This window comes from Kwoniella newhampshirensis, chromosome 14 (assembly GCF_039105145.1).
Source record: "Kwoniella newhampshirensis strain CBS 13917 chromosome 14, whole genome shotgun sequence".
In the NCBI taxonomy this organism is placed as follows: Eukaryota; Fungi; Basidiomycota; class Tremellomycetes; order Tremellales; family Cryptococcaceae; genus Kwoniella; species Kwoniella newhampshirensis.
In genome coordinates, this window is record NC_089967.1 from 340,369 (window position 1) to 358,637 (window position 18,269).

General features: G+C 50.4%; 8 protein-coding genes across 8 annotated transcripts; 4 read left to right on the forward strand and 4 right to left on the reverse strand.

The window, feature by feature from the left end:
• Positions 1–56: 56 nt before the first annotated feature.
• IAR55_006486 (uncharacterized protein) lies at positions 57–1,382 on the forward strand (the record flags this gene model as incomplete). Its single annotated transcript, XM_066949569.1, has 7 exons — positions 57–178; positions 231–340; positions 385–425; positions 469–608; positions 739–887; positions 933–1,102; positions 1,200–1,382. The coding sequence occupies 7 exons, from the start codon at positions 57–59 to the stop codon at positions 1,380–1,382; spliced, it is 915 nt and encodes a 304-aa protein (XP_066799863.1).
• A 27-nt stretch (positions 1,383–1,409) lies between these two features.
• On the reverse strand, positions 1,410–3,379 carry IAR55_006487 (uncharacterized protein; the record flags this gene model as incomplete). Its single annotated transcript, XM_066949570.1, has 2 exons — positions 1,410–2,431; positions 2,551–3,379. The coding sequence occupies 2 exons, from the start codon at positions 3,377–3,379 to the stop codon at positions 1,410–1,412; spliced, it is 1,851 nt and encodes a 616-aa protein (XP_066799864.1).
• A 195-nt stretch (positions 3,380–3,574) lies between these two features.
• On the forward strand, positions 3,575–9,401 carry IAR55_006488 (uncharacterized protein; the record flags this gene model as incomplete). Its single annotated transcript, XM_066949571.1, has 27 exons — positions 3,575–4,252; positions 4,413–4,687; positions 4,739–4,752; positions 5,018–5,136; positions 5,194–5,676; positions 5,725–5,759; positions 5,978–6,050; positions 6,100–6,158; positions 6,263–6,291; positions 6,343–6,360; positions 6,404–6,833; positions 6,878–6,980; positions 7,036–7,173; positions 7,215–7,332; positions 7,557–7,728; positions 7,781–7,862; positions 7,915–8,050; positions 8,110–8,202; positions 8,255–8,352; positions 8,405–8,488; positions 8,542–8,691; positions 8,739–8,778; positions 8,832–8,872; positions 8,924–9,103; positions 9,153–9,183; positions 9,236–9,328; positions 9,370–9,401. The coding sequence occupies 27 exons, from the start codon at positions 3,575–3,577 to the stop codon at positions 9,399–9,401; spliced, it is 3,804 nt and encodes a 1,267-aa protein (XP_066799865.1).
• A 969-nt stretch (positions 9,402–10,370) lies between these two features.
• Positions 10,371–10,781, reverse strand: IAR55_006489 (uncharacterized protein; the record flags this gene model as incomplete). The annotated part of the gene is made up of 1 exon (XM_066949572.1): positions 10,371–10,781. The coding sequence occupies one exon, from the start codon at positions 10,779–10,781 to the stop codon at positions 10,371–10,373; it is 411 nt and encodes a 136-aa protein (XP_066799866.1).
• A 1,405-nt stretch (positions 10,782–12,186) lies between these two features.
• Positions 12,187–13,590, forward strand: IAR55_006490 (uncharacterized protein; the record flags this gene model as incomplete). Its single annotated transcript, XM_066949573.1, has 7 exons — positions 12,187–12,250; positions 12,303–12,373; positions 12,424–12,445; positions 12,488–12,671; positions 12,720–12,954; positions 13,000–13,381; positions 13,424–13,590. 7 exons carry the CDS (start codon positions 12,187–12,189, stop codon positions 13,588–13,590), a joined length of 1,125 nt encoding a protein of 374 aa, XP_066799867.1.
• Positions 13,591–13,629: 39 nt separating this feature from the next.
• IAR55_006491 (uncharacterized protein) lies at positions 13,630–15,535 on the reverse strand (the record flags this gene model as incomplete). The annotated part of the gene is made up of 7 exons (XM_066949574.1): positions 13,630–13,812; positions 14,148–14,477; positions 14,532–14,678; positions 14,804–14,988; positions 15,074–15,358; positions 15,412–15,425; positions 15,492–15,535. The coding sequence occupies 7 exons, from the start codon at positions 15,533–15,535 to the stop codon at positions 13,630–13,632; spliced, it is 1,188 nt and encodes a 395-aa protein (XP_066799868.1).
• A 251-nt stretch (positions 15,536–15,786) lies between these two features.
• On the forward strand, positions 15,787–16,812 carry IAR55_006492 (uncharacterized protein; the record flags this gene model as incomplete). Its single annotated transcript, XM_066949575.1, has 8 exons — positions 15,787–15,856; positions 15,911–15,995; positions 16,059–16,117; positions 16,177–16,244; positions 16,299–16,411; positions 16,461–16,557; positions 16,610–16,711; positions 16,762–16,812. The coding sequence occupies 8 exons, from the start codon at positions 15,787–15,789 to the stop codon at positions 16,810–16,812; spliced, it is 645 nt and encodes a 214-aa protein (XP_066799869.1).
• A 164-nt stretch (positions 16,813–16,976) lies between these two features.
• On the reverse strand, positions 16,977–18,063 carry IAR55_006493 (uncharacterized protein; the record flags this gene model as incomplete). The annotated part of the gene is made up of 4 exons (XM_066949576.1): positions 16,977–17,674; positions 17,727–17,799; positions 17,844–17,895; positions 17,954–18,063. 4 exons carry the CDS (start codon positions 18,061–18,063, stop codon positions 16,977–16,979), a joined length of 933 nt encoding a protein of 310 aa, XP_066799870.1.
• Positions 18,064–18,269: the final 206 nt, after the last annotated feature.

Genomic DNA, 18,269 nt, shown 5'->3' on the forward strand with positions numbered 1-18,269 from the left:
ACAAGAGTGACATTAAATTCAACGCGTTCTTGTTGTGTTCCTGTTCGACATCAACCATGACAGATCCTGATCGACCACGGCTACAGCAACACACCTTCAAACGCAACGCTCACATCAACTACTTTCGAAGATGTCTGCGTGCACTGCCTACCGCAGCTCAGAGCAGTGATTCCAACAGGTCAGCCAGCGTGACAACTCGATACCACAAAGCTGACAATCCCCCTTAACAGGGTGACTGCCGCGTATTTCTGCCTATCGGCGCTCGATCTTCTCGATGCCCTGGAGACAACACCAGAACAGCGCTCTGGATGGGTGGAATGGATATGGTCATTACAAAGTCGTGAGTGCTGTCCGACTTCGCGCTTTCGCTGATCTCGTTCTCAGCCAGCGGCGGATTTCGAGGCTCGCCCTTCATGACCACATCTGTGAGCCGATCGCAGCGATTCCGGTCGCTCATGCACAGCCCAGAACGAGAAGACCTCCCCACCTCACCTGCCTTCCACATACACGGCGCTCTTATCATTAGCGATCCTTAGAGCACCTCTCGACCGCTTAAATATTTCAGGGCTCATCGGCTTGCTTCGATCCTGTCAAGCGCCTGATGGCTCGTGAGTGCGCCCGTGTCTATGACGTCTGACAGAACATCAGATTCTCTCCGCTGCCAGGCGACGACGTCTATCCTAATGAAGGGTTTCAAAGTGATGTCCGCATGGTCTACATCGCGTCGGTGATATCCAGCATCATTGGAGACTCCTCCGGCGTGGATATTCCGCAAGCGTGTTCTTTCGTGGAAAGATGTCAGGTGAGTCTCCTCAACCCACCTCATGCTGACAAAAAGACATGGGAAGGCGCATATGCATCTAGACCTGGAGTAGTGGAAGCGCAAGGTGGGATGACCGTGGCGGGAAAACAACACTGATCAGCTGCTGCAGGAGGTACAACGTACTGCTCGGTGGCTGCTTTGTCATTACTAAATCACACAGCTACCGCTGGAGATGCCACTCTACGTTGGCTGGTCGGACGCCAGTTGGGCGGCTTCCAAGGACGTCCTAGCAAACTCCAAGACGTCTGCTATTCGTTTTGGTGTGGCGCTGCGATCTCGGTAGGTTGATTTGTTAGATCACTCCGCTGACTGTCAGATTCTTGAGAAGGACGTTGTCAACTGCCTGGCAGACAGATCCTTCCTACTCTCGGCTCAGTCCCCTCTCGGCGGCTTCGGCAAGGAGCCTGAAGACTATCCCGATCCCTTCCATTCTTACCTCGCCCTTGCCGCACTGTCGCTCTCACACTCCCAGGCCGAGTTGAAACCGCTCGACGCCAGGTGGAATGTCAGTGTCGGAACGAGAACCTGGTTGGTTACGGAAATCGCACGGATAAAATAATACATAAACTCTTATGTACAACCAAAATCATCTCTGCTTGCCCACCCAGAACTCGCCTCTAACCGGCAGATCATCCAACCTGACCCTACCATGTACCCCCTTGATCTCGACCGTGACGCTGGCCGTCCCTTTGACGCCAGCCTGTGCTCCTCCTTTGAAGACCACCTTGCTCACAAAGTCTGACAAAACCTTGTCTCGTCCAGGAAGAATGTCGAGATCCACGTCCGTCAAGGGTGCGCTTACAACCAAGCGGTGAGGAAACTGTGGATCGGCCGAGGGCGAGGTGGTAGCGTTGAGAAAATCATCTGGGTGAATGTGTCCAAACGCACGATGCGGGAGCTCGCTGGCATCGTCCGCCGGAGCTGGTCCGTCAAGAACCAGAACATCCGGTCTGACCTCTATCACCTCCAGCTCGACGCTCTGCAAGTCGTGCGGCAGCTCCACCTGAGCGACGACCGCGCCCGATGCTTTCATTTTGCCCCCGGACTCTGATATCCGCATGTGCTCGATGGTGACTGATTGGATGATCTTGGGAGGAGGTCGTGGTCCTGGAAACGAAAGAGACAGTGATAACGACGGCAGCGTCGAAAGGAGCCACCACGGAGGGCGGACTAAATCAGGGGGCGCGAACGACGGCAAGCTGGCCAAGCCAGACACGACGATCGGGCTGTCTTGCCCATGGAGGTAGTTCTGTAGGAAAAGCGACAACGAGGAAGTGCTGTTGGTTCCGGCAGACGTGTGACCGAGATCAGCGGTCACAATGCCCGACATTTTGAGCTGTATTTCCTTGGTTCCATGCACGACGGCAACTGGTTCGGTCACCACCTCTGCCATCTTGCTGACGGTCGATCCCGGTAGAGGTAGACCGACCGCGAATGGCAGGCCAAAAGGTATCGTAGTGTTGAGTCCGAGAGCAAAATTCGGTATCGTTGCGGTCGCGCCGATCGACAATCCTTGACCGCTGGTGTTGAAGGAATATCGCCGAAGAGTGACGAGTGCAGAGAGATTGAGAGGATATCCAGGAGCGGGTAGACCAGGCAGCCGAGGGACTGGTCCAGATCAGCGGCTGTTCTGATTATTCCAATACACTACAGCCGCGATAGGACCGTATAGGGATGCGGGACTACAGCAAATGACATGAGACAAGCGGTAACCAGTTCCAACTCACTCGGTATCTCCACCTCCAATATCAGGTCCTCCTTCTTCATTTTGACCCAGTCGGCCCACCACGTCTTCTCATCGAGTCTGGCTAAAACGACGCTTGCCCCGACGACCAAACGAAGCGTTCCGTCTGCCCATCCCCGCTGCGCAAATGCCCACAGATCGCCTGTGGATGCGATCGGCTTCGCGAGCGCCATGAAAGAGGTAGGTTTCAACCAGTTGTCGCCCGACGAAACACCGGTGACGAGCGGGATCGGGAGTGGCTGCTGGATCGACAGAGACAACAGCGGAGGCGAAGTGAAGTGGTGAGGGAACAGGTAGACCGCTTCCGGAGCAGACACCAGGACGTGTGATTGCGTTTTCAGTATCCGATGCCCAGACCAGCGCCGTACAGTCTCCCACCACTCGGCGCCACCTCCACGTTCTCCACGCCGACTGGCTGCTTCTTTTTCCTCCGCAGTCAAAGTCTGGACCCCGAGAGCGCGATCGGCGTCGATCCCGCATCGAAGACTGACGTTGACAAGCAGACCGCGTTCGGTGATATTGATCACCGAGATCGAGTCGGGAGGCGTGTACACAAAAGCAGTACTAGTCAAGGAGGACAGTTCGGATGGAGACGGCTTATAAGACGCTGCGAGAAGAACGACAAACAGTCCGAGGATGACAAGTGTAGACGACAGGAGGATCGATCCGATGGTGGCGAAAAACCAAAGTCGCGAGGGGGTTCGAGGTGCATCTTCGTGGACGGTATCACCTAGCACTCGCGAGGACGAGCCAAGCAAAGGTGCACGCTCGTCAGGTTGACGCGCTTTGCCCTTGCCCTTGTCGCGAGGCATCTTTGCTCGTTGATGAAGGGAGAGTCTTACAAAGGAAGCGTCAGAGATGAGGTTGATGGGGAATGATGTAGGCCGGGAATGGCTAAATCCGGTAATCAGCTCTGTCACAACAAAGGGATGCAAAAACACCGACAAAAACACCTACTTGGAGTCGGACATCTCTCGCATGTCTTTTGCATCCACACAGCAGCAACAATGTCTGGAAGCACACAACATCACATCACACATCGCATGGTGCCACTGATCTGCCAAGCATTGGTGACCTCACCAGACGAAGAGGCTGTCTGGCTGGAAGGGCTTTGTCTTCTTACTCACCACAAGCTCCAATCTGCACTGGCTGTCACATCCTCCATTTGGCTTCCACTGCTCCTGAAAGCACTAGAGGTCTCCAAGCCCACAGCAGTGATCAATGTTGCACTTCAACTCCTCTGCCATGCAGCTGACATTCTGATCCCCATCAAAAGCTGTCTCATCAAGCCTCTCAGAGCTCTTGGGAAGAGCAACCACACAACTAAGCTGAAGGGTCTTGTGGCTGCTCTAGAAAAGCTTGATATGGTGGTGTGGGATTCCAAGATTCAGGTCATTGGGCAACCCAAAATCTTGCCAGAGGCACTAACACAGGTGATGACAAAGGATGATCACACCTCCTTGCCAGCTGTCACCCAGTTACCAGTGATTGCCCAACCCAAGCGTCACCCACTGCTGGATGAGATACTTGCACACAATCTGCCTTCAAAGTCAAGGACTGTCCAACATGCTTGGTCACAAACCCTCCTCTTGTCTCCTCATGACAACCCAGGGGTCTGGCTCCACAATCTGTTCCAAGCCACTCTGGAGGCAAGTAAAGTCCCAGAGATGGTGATCACATCAAGGGTAGGTTTGCCATACACATCATAGCTGATAATGCAGCTTGGAAACCTTGTACATGAGGATCTGTTCCAGACTGCTTTTGTGCAGTGCTACACTCAACTTCACACCGATGAACACTTCAAGGAGTCTTCAGTTACTGTGATGTGGCTGACCTTGACAACAGAGCTTGGTGGATGACACATTGGCTTCCATCCTGAGTGATAACAGCATCAGCAAGGACATCACTGTGGCTTTGCTTAATCTCTTAGCTTTCTTTGACAAAAACAGACAGAAGCTGCAACCAAAAGTGCTTGAAGCCGCAAGATGCTCTGCTCTCAATCACTTTGATGGAGCTTTGAACCAGTCACTCCCTGGCATTGTTCTCTGGTACATTGAACAGGAAGCAGAGGCATTTCCTGTTCAAGCAAATGTTGCAAACCTTGTGGAGGCAAACATCAGGTGAGTGGCTGATTGGTAAGGTGTTGACACATGACTGAAACCTGGACACAGAGTGGGATCTGCTGGTGAGTGCCTGCTTGGGGTGTGCTCAGGAATGCTAATCTCATCTCCAGGGTATGATGCGGCTTGGAGCAGTGTTCTGTGGCTTGAGAAGGAGTGGCAAATGGAGCCTCAACCCATCTGGATCACACAGCTCAGCCATTGGCAGCAGGCCCTGAAAGCACAAGAAAAGATAGATGAACAACAGGAAGGAGCATCCTACCCTTCATTCAATACAAAGATGATATGCTGTGAGTAATCATTGCTGAATGGATCTCTCTGACTGGGCAGACCATGCTCTTGGAGAATATAACAAGGGTTATGAGCTGGCTTCTAATTTGTTTGAGGGCCTGGATGACTATGAGAGGAGGAAAACCGCACATTGGGTTACTGCAGCGGCATGGCACATGGTGAGTGAGCTACAAGTGTTCTCACAAGGATCAGGCACTCAAAGTGGAAATCTGCAGGAAGACTTTGAGTCAATGTCAGACTACCTTGCTTTCCACCCAAAAGGAACAAGCAAATCCCTCTACAAAGCGATTGTTGACATCCATAATGGTCAATATGCCTCAGCATTTCACCATATCAGCAAAGCACAGAGCCTGTCCTATGATGAGCTACAAGCACAGCTTGGTGGTGGTCCCCAAACTGCTCTCAAGAGCCTGGCAAAGACCGAGCTGCTTGTGGAATTGCAAGAGGTTATTCAGTACAAATCACTACCAGAATTGAGAGACAGTATTCTGTCCACATGGAAGACCAGGTTCAAGAGGAGCCATGCAGATGCTAATTCTTGGTTAAAGAGACTGGAGGTCTGGACCTTAGCCTGTCCACCAACCACATTTCAACTTCAGAACTGCTTTCTCAATACCGCCAAGCTGTGTGAGAGCACAGGCATGCATGAGGCTGCCAAGTCAATCATAGCAAGGATCACTCCCAAGATACAGCCACCTGTGAGTTGTGGCTAGGAGAGAGCTGAGGCAAGGCTGAGAAGCAATCAGGGCTGCAAAGTTGAATACACAAAGTTGCGCTTTGAGTAAGTTGCAAGGGACTGATCTATGACTCACGCTGCTACAGATGGAAATCGGCATACCAACGAGAAAACCGAGAGGGCATGGAAGCAACACTGCAAAAGCTTCAGATGCACATAACAGACTTTCTACATCACATTGGTGTTGACCAGGCAATGCTAGAGGCAGAAGGACTGGGGCTTCAACCTGTCTCCACTTTAGAAAAACACACAACACTGGTCAGGCAGATAGTGTCAAGACGGTACTACCGTCTTGCCGAGTGGCATGCTGTGTTGCAAGGTGACAACTGGCTTGATGTGAGTGTCACCCCAACTTAGACCATCACAATACTAACACCACACCCAGGACCCAAACTCATTGGTACTAGCATATACATCTCTGGCAGCCAAACTGGATACTGAATGGTGAGTGCTCATGTCTGACACTTCTGATAGTTCTCCAGGTATGTCCCAGCTTTTGCTCTGGCAGAGAGATCCACCACTCTATTTGAGGGCCAGGGTTTTGTTAGGCAGGATGCCATTGCAGTCAGTGGTTACAGTAAGCAAGACAGAACACAACACCATCATTGTCTGCTGACATTCACCACAGTTGTACCTTCTTTGAGAGGTAAGTAACATGAGCTTGGGCGCAAACACTAATATCCTGTCAGGTCTCTTCCAAGCTGCAAGAACAAGAGAAAGCCCTGAACACATTATCAAAGCGTTGCTGCGCTTAGTGACACTGTGGTTCCGTTTTGGGGAGAGTCAGGCTGTCCTGGTGGAGGTGGAAAACCAGCTCAGGTTGACTGCAGTCGAACCATGGCTGTCAGCTATACCACAGCTCATTGCACGGCTTGGCACACCTCATAAAGCCTTGCAATTAACTCTCCTGAATCTGCTCAGAGACATCTCCTCTCACTACCCACATGCTGTCATATGGCCCTTACTCACTGCTGCTCAGACTCAACAGACAGACCATCAAGGAGCTGCCAGGGTGGTTATGGACTTCATCTGTACCATGCCTGATGGGACCAGGCTGGTTGATCAAGCAGAATTGGTGGGTGGTGAGCTCATCAGGATATCCATATCTTGGATGGAGAGGTCAGTTACCACAAGGACCACCAGATAGTTACTGATGTCACCAGATGGAGAAATCTGATTGACAAGGCTCTGCCAAGACAAGAACTCATGCAAGCTGACTGGGAAGGTCTGCCCGCTCTCTGGGAACATGACATGAAAAAGCTGATGGTGAGATCACCTTGTCACATTTACAAGATGACTGACACAGACATGGTCCTGAAAGGTGCCTGAGACTCACAACGAGGAGCAATTCACACATCAATTTGGTGGCCAATTACAGCAAGTGTACAAGCTTCTGATTAGATACCAATCCACCAGGCAGCACAATCTCATCTACACTGTATACACAGATCTCTTACAGGTGAGTCTGGCCCATCAGTATCTGAAGCTGACATTCTGCAGCTGTATGGTGATATTGATGCACGATTGAATCAATGGAGGTTGCCTGGCTCAAGATTGTACATTGGAGCCACTGCACCAAGGCTGCTGTCCATCAGAGATTGCATTCTCACAGTACCAGGTGAGAGTGGGAAATCAATGACAATGACTGATGTTGTGCAGGTCAATATGATCCTCACATCAAGCTTGATGATCAAGCATTCATTGATAGATTTCATCCTGCTGTAGAGATTGTCTCTTCCAAACAATTGCCTCGCAAGCTTGTCATTCAGTCCTATCTTGCAGACTACACTTTTTTGCTGAAAGGTGAGACATCATCCCCTGATCTGACTGATACTTTCTTAGGCAATGAGGATCTGCGGGGAGATGAGAGGATCATGCAGCTCTTCAAGCTGATCAACACCCTTCTCAACCATCACTCTGAGGCATTTAACCGGAATTTGCACTTGTTGCCATATGTGGTGGTGCCCCTGTCACCTTCTGCTGGACTTGTAAGCTGGGTACCCAACACACGACAGTCAGTTACCCAACATCCTGATTTGGCCTCTTTATTGAGATGACTGGTGCAGACTTCAGGCCATAATACAATCTAATCGGGGCAAGAACAAGCAGAACAGTCTAACTGACAAGGAGCAGGCATCTTTACTTGGAGTGTGTTGACTGTTTCTTAACTCAAAAGACACTTGTTAACATCCCTTGCCAGTACAATCCCCTGACCTTCAATCCAAGGACAGAAAAACCAAGGTTTGATCCTTCAGCAGAGATGGATCGCTATGATAAGCTGCCAGTGGAAGTCAAAGTGGAGAGGTTGAAGGCTGCATTGTCACATTCCAAGCAGAGTCAGTGAATACATTTCAACTGACTCACTCTGACTTCAATACTGACAGAAGCGGCACAGGTGACTTGAAAGATGTGCTGTGGCAGAGAAGTCCATCTGCAGACATTTGGATAAAGAGAAGGACTAATTTTGCTAGAACCATAGGTGTTGGGAGTAGGTCCTCTTTGTTCACCCTGACAGTTGATGCTCACACAATCATGAATAGGTTTTGTGGGGTATATTATTGGTTTAGGAGACAGACATGGCAGCAACATCCTTATTGATCAACTGACTTGGGGTGCCCTCCACATTGACTTTGGTGATGTGGGTTTGCCACTGACCTCAATGACAGAGGTTTGCTGACGCTTATTGACAGTTATTCAATGTTGCTCAAGAAAGGGCCTATGCTCCTGAAAGAGTCCCATTCAGATTAACCAGAATGATGACCAATGCTTTTGAGGTCAGTTAAAACTCCTGCAAGCTGCCTGTCAGCTCATACAGATGATCTCTCAGCTTGCATCAAGGGGAGGGGTAGAAACTCCTGGGTCTAGAGGGACATTCAAACAGGCTTCTTTGATTGTGGTAGATGTTCTGAGGGACAGCCATAGCTCGCTTTTGGCAATGCTGGAAGCTTTTTTATATGACCCTCTGTTGTCCTGGACAGTGAGCCATTGGTCATGATCTTCTGCAAACAAGCTGACAGTTGCTAGGCTGGTGCTGCTGAATCATCAAAAGCTGTGGTGCAGACCAGTGAGTGCTTGGACAGAGGTTGTTATTGTTAGCAAGCTTATGTTTGTGCTCAGGCCCAAACCAGGAGCAGGACCCTGTTTCTAAACAGCACATGGTGTGTTTTGTTGTGTCATCAAGCAGACATAAACTGACATGTTGACAGCAGACAGGAGTGAATGACAGTCATGCTACCATTCAGAGTGCTTCCCAGATTGGCATCATACAGCACCACATTCAAGGAAGGTCAAGCCAAAGCAGGAGCTCAATCATTGATACCTATCTGGAATCAGACTCCTATGGTGCAAGAAGCTCTGGAGCGGGCATGACAAACAGCAAAGCCCTGCAAGTGGGTGTTCTCATCTCTCAATACTTGTCTGTGCTGACCTGTCTTCCAGGTCCTGTCCCAAATTGAGAGGAAGCTGGTTGGTGAGCCAAACAGATTGTATGGCAATGTCAGCACTGAGACAATCAGTGATAGGATATCACAATGATTCAGCACAACCACTCACTGTCAATCAACAAGTACAGGAGCTCATTGAGGAAGCCACCGACCTCAGAAACTTGTCCCAGGGTATGTGTTGTGATTACGATTGTAGCTGACCAGATGAAAAGGTTATGTTCTGGGGTGGATCCCTCATTGGTAATTATGGGAAAGCTGTCCCTGGAGTACAAGTTTGTATCCAAGAGTCTTCTGCATTCTGTCATGAATATATGATGTGATCAGTCTGCCTTGCTAGTAGATAAACACAAAACAAAAATGTTGGCACTAAACATGTGTCACGGGGCTACACCAACCAACAAGGATATCTGTCGTTCTGCACACAAGGTGAAAATAGAAAAGCCTACAGTTGCTAAAGGATTTCCTGTCTCAGATACATTGGGCAAAGCTGGCAAGAATTGGGCTAAGTTGTGTCCTAACTTGAGGTTTCACTGATGAGAACAGCCAAGTATGCACTGTTCATTGTATCAAGGTTATTCAAAATAATAAGATTCAAAGGCACCACGATAGGACAAAAATCTAGAATTGACGGGGAACTCCTTTCTCTTTCAACTACGTTCATGTATATATCCCTTTCTTTGCACAAGTTCGCCAAACCTTGCATGTGTAGCAACATTTTCGCCGGATGCAGAAAGAAAACTCGAGTGGCTGAACAATTTGTGTATTTACCGTATGTGGTGAATAGGGTTGATAAGTTTGCCGACGTTTCGGTTCTTTCTCCGATAAATGCCGTTTTGTTCAATTGTTTGTGAAACTCCTGGGAACTTTGTTGGGAGTTGGCCTTATTGGTATACGATCGTGACATGTGACACCATGTCTATATTCATCAAAAAAGAAGTTTTGTGCAATGCATGTATAAATACTGTTGAGTGATCCTTTTTGTTGCATATGACATGATGTCACTTTCAGGAGGTTGCCTGAGACAGTGCAGACAAGGTAGGACTCCAACAGTCTGGTCATTTGCAGTACTCATTACCATGTGACCTTCAGACACACGGTTCGCTTGGACACTTACAACTAAGTCGCAACCCGTTGAAGATCATCCATATCTCATGTACATGCATATAAAAGTGAAAAAGTAACTAGATAATCTTGTAGAGGAGACTCATATGCACTATTCCTGCAAAGGAGAAGGTTGACGCTTCTTCCTACGGCGAGCTTCGGCCCTTTTCTTCTCCCTTGCCTCTGTTTCTGCGCGCTTCCGTTCTTTAAGCTCTTCCTTATGTGTTTCTCGATGCTCTTGGTCAAATAACTCACCCTGGGGAAACCTTGTTCTCTTGTTACTCCCACAAGCAGCTTTGTCCAGCTCTTTGGCTGCCTTCCTCTTCTCTATATCCTTCTCCAATAACGCCTTCTCTGCAGTCACTTTCTCATACGCCTTTGCTACCTTGAAGAACACCCTTTTGGGTTTAATTTCTCCTCTGCAAACCTTGCGGTCGATATCTTTGATCATCCTAGAGCCCTGAGGGGTGTCAGGATTGAGGACAGGTAGGTGACGATTGGGTGTAAGTGGTCTCGCTCGCATAATGACTTGATCTAGAGGATAGAGCCCGGCCTGTTCCCATGCAGACTCAATCTGCTTCTGAATGGCAGTCTTTCTCCATGCTCTTTGTAGCCATCAATAGAAGTATTCCTTTGAGACCCTTTCAGAGATAGAACGCAGCTGATAGTTGACTATTTGGTGATAGTAGTGGAGCTTGAGAGTATTGAAGAAGTTGACATCAAGGGGTTGAAATACGCCGCTAAGATGAGCAGGAAGGATGATGCAGACAATGTTCCGGTCCCAACATTCCTCTAAGAAGCTCACTTTGACATGAGTTTCATGCCCATCAAGGAATAACAGCCGTCTTTTGCCTGCTGCTCGATCCCTTGTATGAGGATCGAAGACGTCCGTGAGCCATCTTTCTACAAGGAAACCGTTGATCCAACCGAATTCAGAGACGGCGGCCATCAGGCGATGTTGATCGTCCTTTGACTCAAACCATTCTTCGAGCAGATTCTCGCCTTTATATATGAGAAAGGGCGGTACAGGCGAATCGACCGTTGAAATGGTAGCTACACCGTTATATGGATGTCATTAGCCAGCACAGCCTGGCTTTTGATGGAGCTTGTCCTTGGGGCGACTCTGTGTGTCTGTCGACTGCTTGAGAGTGAGAAACCGGCTTTGTCCATAATATATATGTTGTGAGACTTGTACAGGCCGGTGTCATACACTTCCTTGACCTTGAAAAGCTCAGTCTGCAGCCTGTACATATCTGTAGGCATGAAGAAGTACTCACTAGGCTGTAGAAGGCCTGCCTATTGGCTGGTGTATCCGCTGAGAGCCTAGCAACATCCTGTATCTTGTAAAATTTCGATGAAATCCTATCCTTATGTCTCCTTAGAAAGGATATTGTCCAATTCCTTCCAACACGGTGTTCACAAACGGTAGCGGCAAGCTCAGTGATGTGCCGAGGCATCAAGAGGGTACTTTGCTCGGCATAGGAGTTGATTTTGGCAATCAAAGCATCCTCCTGGGCTTGAGAAATGTTGCGGCGGGCATTCATCCCAGGGGCGGTGTGGGTACCACTGAAATAGTCATGGATGGTCGAAAAAGGGAGATGGAAGAAAGCTTGAAGCTGGGAATAACTCGTCTCGGGATGCTCTATCTTGTATGCTATGGCTTCATCCATGGTTGTAATAGTAATTTCATGCATAAGAGAGAGATAAAGGTGTAAAGAGACGAAGTTGCATGATGTCCGAGCGAACCGTGTGTCCGAAAGTCACGTGGTAACAAGTAACATTGTCTGCACAAGAGAGAGGTACTGGTCACAATGTGGGGCTCCAGACAATGGGAATAGTTAAGGACTGCTGTTCTGTCTGTCGTGTTTTCATGTACGTTCTTATCGACGGCGTCTTGACGAAACGACAAGTGAAGCTGCCAGCCCGAGATGATCCCATATGAGGCTCCTGCTCCGCACAGTCTCAGCGGGAAGGGACGCGTTGCGACTCTCGGTGAGCAAGCAGTCTTTTGTAACAGCGTGCGATTCCCATTGACAATCTATAGGGATGTTCATCATCGATCATTTCGAGGTCCAAGACGAAGCAGGCAACACTGTACCTGCCGATGCAGGAGCGGTGAGCGTACTCCAAGAGAGGGCAAGACAAGGTACTGATCGTACCTTCAGATCGGCGGCGGCGGGATCTATGGTGGGTATGCAATGGCCAGCGGGCGCTGACCTGACTTTCTAGCAATGGTGGCTGCTCGAGCTTTCCTTCCACCCACTCATTGCAGCTTGCTTGTTGACAAGGGACACGATTTCCCAGCACACTTCACCGATGATCTCAAACGTTTTGGATCAGAGATGGTGTGGTTCCGACCAAGGAACGGGAATACTACCAGGGCTTTGAATATCTATTCAGGACGTAAGATTGGGTGGGTACCGTGCCAGAGCCTTCTCGTTGTCTGACGTATGCTGCATAGTGAAGGCCATCAGTCGTTCAGATACCTCTCACCTCAATTGAATCTCACCCCTCGTGACCTCATCCTACCTCCTTCTCCGTTCGCGACGCCACATCTTCCGGAGTGCATTCATGTGGTTTGCAATACAGCGAGAGCGCGCATCATCGTTGATGAGTTGAGGCAGATTGCTAACGAAGGTCTGACCGGAGGTCTTGGCAAGGGTTGGAACACGAGGATGATATGGGAACCCCTACCGGTATGCTGGCGTCAGTACATCAGCAAAACACTGAAGCTCGAGTAGATGAGTTGCAAGTCCGAAGAGCTCGACAATATTCTCATTCTTGCACCCTCCTTTGCGGTCTTCAGCCCCAATCTCCTTGAACTCCAGTCGATACTCGGTCTGGATCCTTCAACAGAAATAACTCGCTCAGATATCGTCAACGCAGCGCGGAAATTCTCACGATTGCTATCTCAAACAAATGCCGCCTCTCGTCCGCCGGCGATTGTAGTTCGTGCTGGCGAGCTCGGTTCATACACATTGTCGCCCGACTGGACCGGGTGGGTCCCTGCTTTCTGGACGCAAAAGGATCAGGGAAGGGTTGTAGATCCCACAGGCGGCGGAAACGCGTTTCTGGGAGGCCTCTCCGCTGGCTTGCTGATTCATGACGGAGACATACGAGCAGGTGAGCCGCAATCCGTCGTACTTGTCCGCTGATCCCGCATAGCCTCGATATATGGCGCCGCAGCGGCGTCCTTTGCCATTCAGCAACGAGGTCTGCCCAGTCTTACGATGAGTTCCCAAGGAGAACGCTGGAATGGCGACAGTCCATGGGCGAGGTTGCGCGATCTGGCACGTAAAGTCGACGAAGGAGAAGACGATATATGCATATAGAGCCTTATGAACTGCATTGCACACGACTGCGACCCCAATCTACCCGGCATGCTCCACAATTTCGGTCACAAGCCTGCCTCCAACGATCCTGGATTTCATCTGCTCGGGGACGGGTCGCTCTTCAAAGTCGCCGTCCGCTCCTGTAGGAACGGAGATATTGATGCTGCTGCATTTGCTTGTGATGATCTCGATCGCCTCCATGCACTCCTTGGAGAGGTAGACCTGTCCCGAGTCAGTGGTATCAACCTGGATAGTAGGGATCGAGCCCGTGATCTGCACCTCGAAAGAAGGGGATGAGGTGATAGAGAAGGAAGAAACGGCCGAGTCCAGAACCACAGCGGTTTTCTTGCAGCCAACTACTCGTAAGCATGGCACTTTGACCACAGCACTTACCCATCGTCACAGCATTGATCTTGCCGGAAATTTTTATCACCGAATCTCTGCAACCAAAGATGTGGACGGTTTGGTGTAGCTCGGTGTTCTCGATGTTGATGGCTTTGTTACCATCTTGGTATTCCTGACGATGTCAACTCCGAACGCTCAGCGGGACGACTTACAACGATCCATTTGTTCCCATCCTCCAGTTCCATCTTTGCTGGCTTCTTCACTGGCGCTGAGGCCGGCTTTGGTTTGAGAGCTGGGGCTCTCTTGACGTTGTCTGGTACCGCGCCGGCCGCACGAAGGTCAGGATTTTTATGTGTCATCTGGTTTGGATCCACCTTGCGCAAGCCAGACGTCACTGCACCACCTCGATTCAGATCAGCCAGCAAGGCAGCAGAACCACCTGTGGCGGAGGCAGCACCGGGCGCAGAAGCTGAGGGAAGCGGCGGGGGTGGAGGAGGAGACCCAGCCGATACGGTAGGAACAGTGGCCGGCGCAGGGGGGCCCTAATGGAACGAGTGAGCCGGCAATCCAATGCTCGCGATCTGGCACGCACTGACCTTGGGATTCCATACAACTCCGGTGGTGTGCCACTGCTTCACATATTGCTGTAATGCATCGAGCAAGAAGACGAATGCTTTGGCCCAAGCAACAGCAGTGGGGTTACTGCCATTCGTCAGTATGAGCGCTCGACACGTATCATTCACCTGTCTTTGAACTGCCTTAGTACTCTGTCTGCCCAGAATTGAGCCGCGTTCTTCATCTCGGTGATGAATGGAGCAGGTGCAGGTTCCTAAACGGATCAGCACAGACCTCTTTGCCAATCACTTACTACTTGGACCCAGCCCCACGCGGAAACACCTTCGCCCAGGACGTTGAAGCACACTCCCCAATCTCGTCCCTCTTTGCTTCGACCTAGCTTGTCTTTGGCTTCGGTGATCGCCTGAATGGCTTTCGCTTGTGGCTCCAGAAGTGAACCAAGGGCAGAGAGGGAGGAGGGTTTGGCATGGCCAGAAGCTAAACGGAGGAAGGCCAGTTGGGCCTCACAAAGGGGTTGGAACAATGTAGACTGCCAGCTCAGTGCTACGCCTCACTAACGCACTCACGTGTTGCTCGACCAGTCCGCCGACCTCGGAAGCTTTGCTTATGAAGTCTGCCAACGCCATCTTGATGATCTCATCCTGGTATGCTTGCACAGCGGGGGTGAAGGATTCTGGGACAGAGGCGGGTGGTGGCGCAGGAGGCGCAGGAGGCGGGGGCGGAGGTGCAGGGGAAGCGACGTGACCGGCGAGAGCGTCATGCGAGTCTGAGGTGTGCGATCTCAGAGACGTGGTTGGCGCGGGGGATGATTGAGACACAGCGACATCTTCGAGACGACTCGTGACGGCTAGGACTGAAATGAGCTGGGGTATCTGGGATAGAGACCTTGTCATTACATACCCTCCAATCGCTTCCTAGGGGAGTTCATAGTCTATAAGCAACGCGCGTCGATGCCACTACAGCGTCCCTGTACGACTCACAGGATGGTGCTGAGGGAATGCATCCCCTGAGATGTACCCGTCATATCTCTGATTTCCAAAGATGGAGGCGATGCACTTGTCAGTAGTTGTTATTGTTATTGTCGCTGTTGTCGTCGTTGTCGCTGATGTGGATGATGGTCAAAGGTCGGTTGCAGCATGACGTTTGTATGGGAGCTGGGCTGTTGCAGCATTACGTAATGAGGAAGGATCACGTCTCCTGTACGTACTGGTCCGTTCTTTTCTTCCTGTTGACGAACGATTTACTATTTACATTCGTTGATTGCACGTCTATCAGATGTCATTGCCAACACCACACATAGCTCATCTCACAGAGGATGACTATGAACATGTCTACGAGCCAGCAGGTCTGTCTCAGCGCGTTACTCACCTCTCACAAGCTGACAATCTTGACGACGCAGAGGATTCATTCATCCTGCTTGACGCTCTCGAGGCTGACGCCGATGATCTGCGCCGATCGAAACCCACGATCTGTGTCGAGATAGGGTGAGAAGAGGATGACAATGTTCCTTGACGGTCCCCCGTGCTGACGGACTTGTTTTGTTCCAGATCTGGTTCGGGCATCGCATCGACATTTCTATCCAGTCTCTTGGAGCCCAATGACAGCCGTGAGCGTCCATCGTTCGAGAAGGGAAGCTCGCAGAGGTGGACTGATTGGCCATTCAAGTCATCATCTCGACCGATATCAATCGTTACGCCTGTGAAGCAACTATTAAGACGGCTAGCGCCAACGACGTCAGTACGAGAGCTTCATCGCTCATATAGACAGACCTCCTGACCAAGATCTAGACGACATTGAATCCAATTTTGTGCAACCTGTTAGATCCCTTGCTGCCCCGCTTAAAGGGCGAGATCGATGTCTTGCTCTTCAACCCCCCATATGTTCCAACAGAGATTCACGAGTACGTTCAGCCGACTTAGCAAGATGGTGTTGATTTACAATCAATTCAGGTTAGAGGATACACAAGCATCAAGAGACATTGGCGGCGCATGGGCGGGGGGTGAGGCCGGAATGGTCGTCACTAAAATGATTCTGGATCAGCTGCCAGTCCGTTACTCTGATGCCTGCTCACATTCGCCACTGACATAATGACACAAAGCATTTGCTGTCTCCCGGAGGGAGATTCTACTTGGTCGCGGTGGCTCAAAATAAACCCAAGTTCATCGCTGAGGAACTGCTTCGACGGGGTTTACGTGTCGAGGTTAGTCAATCTTGGCTTGACAGAGCTGACCGCGCCAGATCCCTCTCAAGCGACGAGCCGGACGCGAACTGTTATATGTGTTACGTATAGTAGCCACTTGATGATGCGATCAATTGTCAGGCCTGTTGCATATACGCTGGCTCTTTCGTCAAAGCTACGCGTGGTAGGAAAGTATAAACTAAAATGGTCACAATATGTATTTATGTATATGGCGTTGCCGGACTTCCATCCTCCTCAATACTCATACAGGCAAGAAGAGACACAATTAGGCTAGCCTCATCGATTTTCGGGGTCGGGTAGCGTTCCTCGGCGACCGGCGAGTGGGGATGGGCTGTTCAGATATGACGGCAGCCTTTGCTCTGCCTCGTTTTTTACTGTCTCCATTCAAGTCATTACTGGGTAGGACCGGTGTGGGCCGCCTCCCAATGACATCTGGATCGCGTGCAGGAGTGGGCGCGGGAGATAAAGTCCCGAAGCTGAACGGTTCGCCATCGGGTTGTAACGTGTCAGGAGTTGGCAAGGATTCAAAACCGGTTTGTTGAGCAGCTTTGTCGGCCAGGTCGGCGGTAAGTGGTGGAGAAGGGGGAGATAGGAGGGATGTATCGTCTGCGGGATGTTTCGTCACGTCGATGTCATAACGTTTGGGATTGAGAATTGGGGTGTCAAGATGTAAATTCCCCATCGGTTGCGAGAAGCTTTCTTCCGAGCAATACTCGACCGCGCTCTCGTGGTTCGTGCCGGACACTGTCATCGGACGGCTCCATTGTCCGACATCATCAACATTATCGTCGTTCGAGTCATCGAAGGATTCAATGGACCATTTGGAATCGCCGCCGAGCACATATCGTTGCGACTCAGAATGTTGTGAAGACGGGCCCGCGAGCCATTCGTGTTCCAGAGCCTCGATCATGGTCATTCGCTTGGTTGGGTCCTTGGCCAAAAGGCTCATGATGAAGTCGATTGCTTCAACACCAGAATGAGCTCTCTTTCTGAACAAAAAGCGTGCTTGACACACCTAGATCGCTGATACCTGAGTTTATCAACAACGCAGTGTCAACCGGTTGCGTAAATCGAGCTCTGATTCTTTGCTGCATCTTGCAGTCAGTATTGCTGCATGTACAAAATGACCCACCTCTACCGGCAGCTCAGCGTCTTCGTCAAACGGTAACGCTTTTGTGAGCATACTGCGAAGTCACAGTCAGCCTCATATCGCGATTGACTGCTGTAATCTCAATGCCTCACCTGTACACAATAATTCCAACAGACCACGAGTCGACGACGTTTTCATACCCCTGCTTTTGCTTTGTCTGCATGACAACCTCCGGCGCCAGATATTGAGGTGTGCCAACCATTGAGACGAGCATGGTCCCGGAGTGAACTTGATCATCAGCTACACGCCTGCCTCATCCACTCACCCATCTTCGCCAGACCAAAATCGGCAATCTTGATCATGCGAGGAGTATCGGGCGTCTCTTTCGTCAGGAGGATATTCTGGCAAGATTGTCGGCGCCTCATCATGACTGAGAGCAGCGCACCACGTACCTCTGGCTTCAGGTCA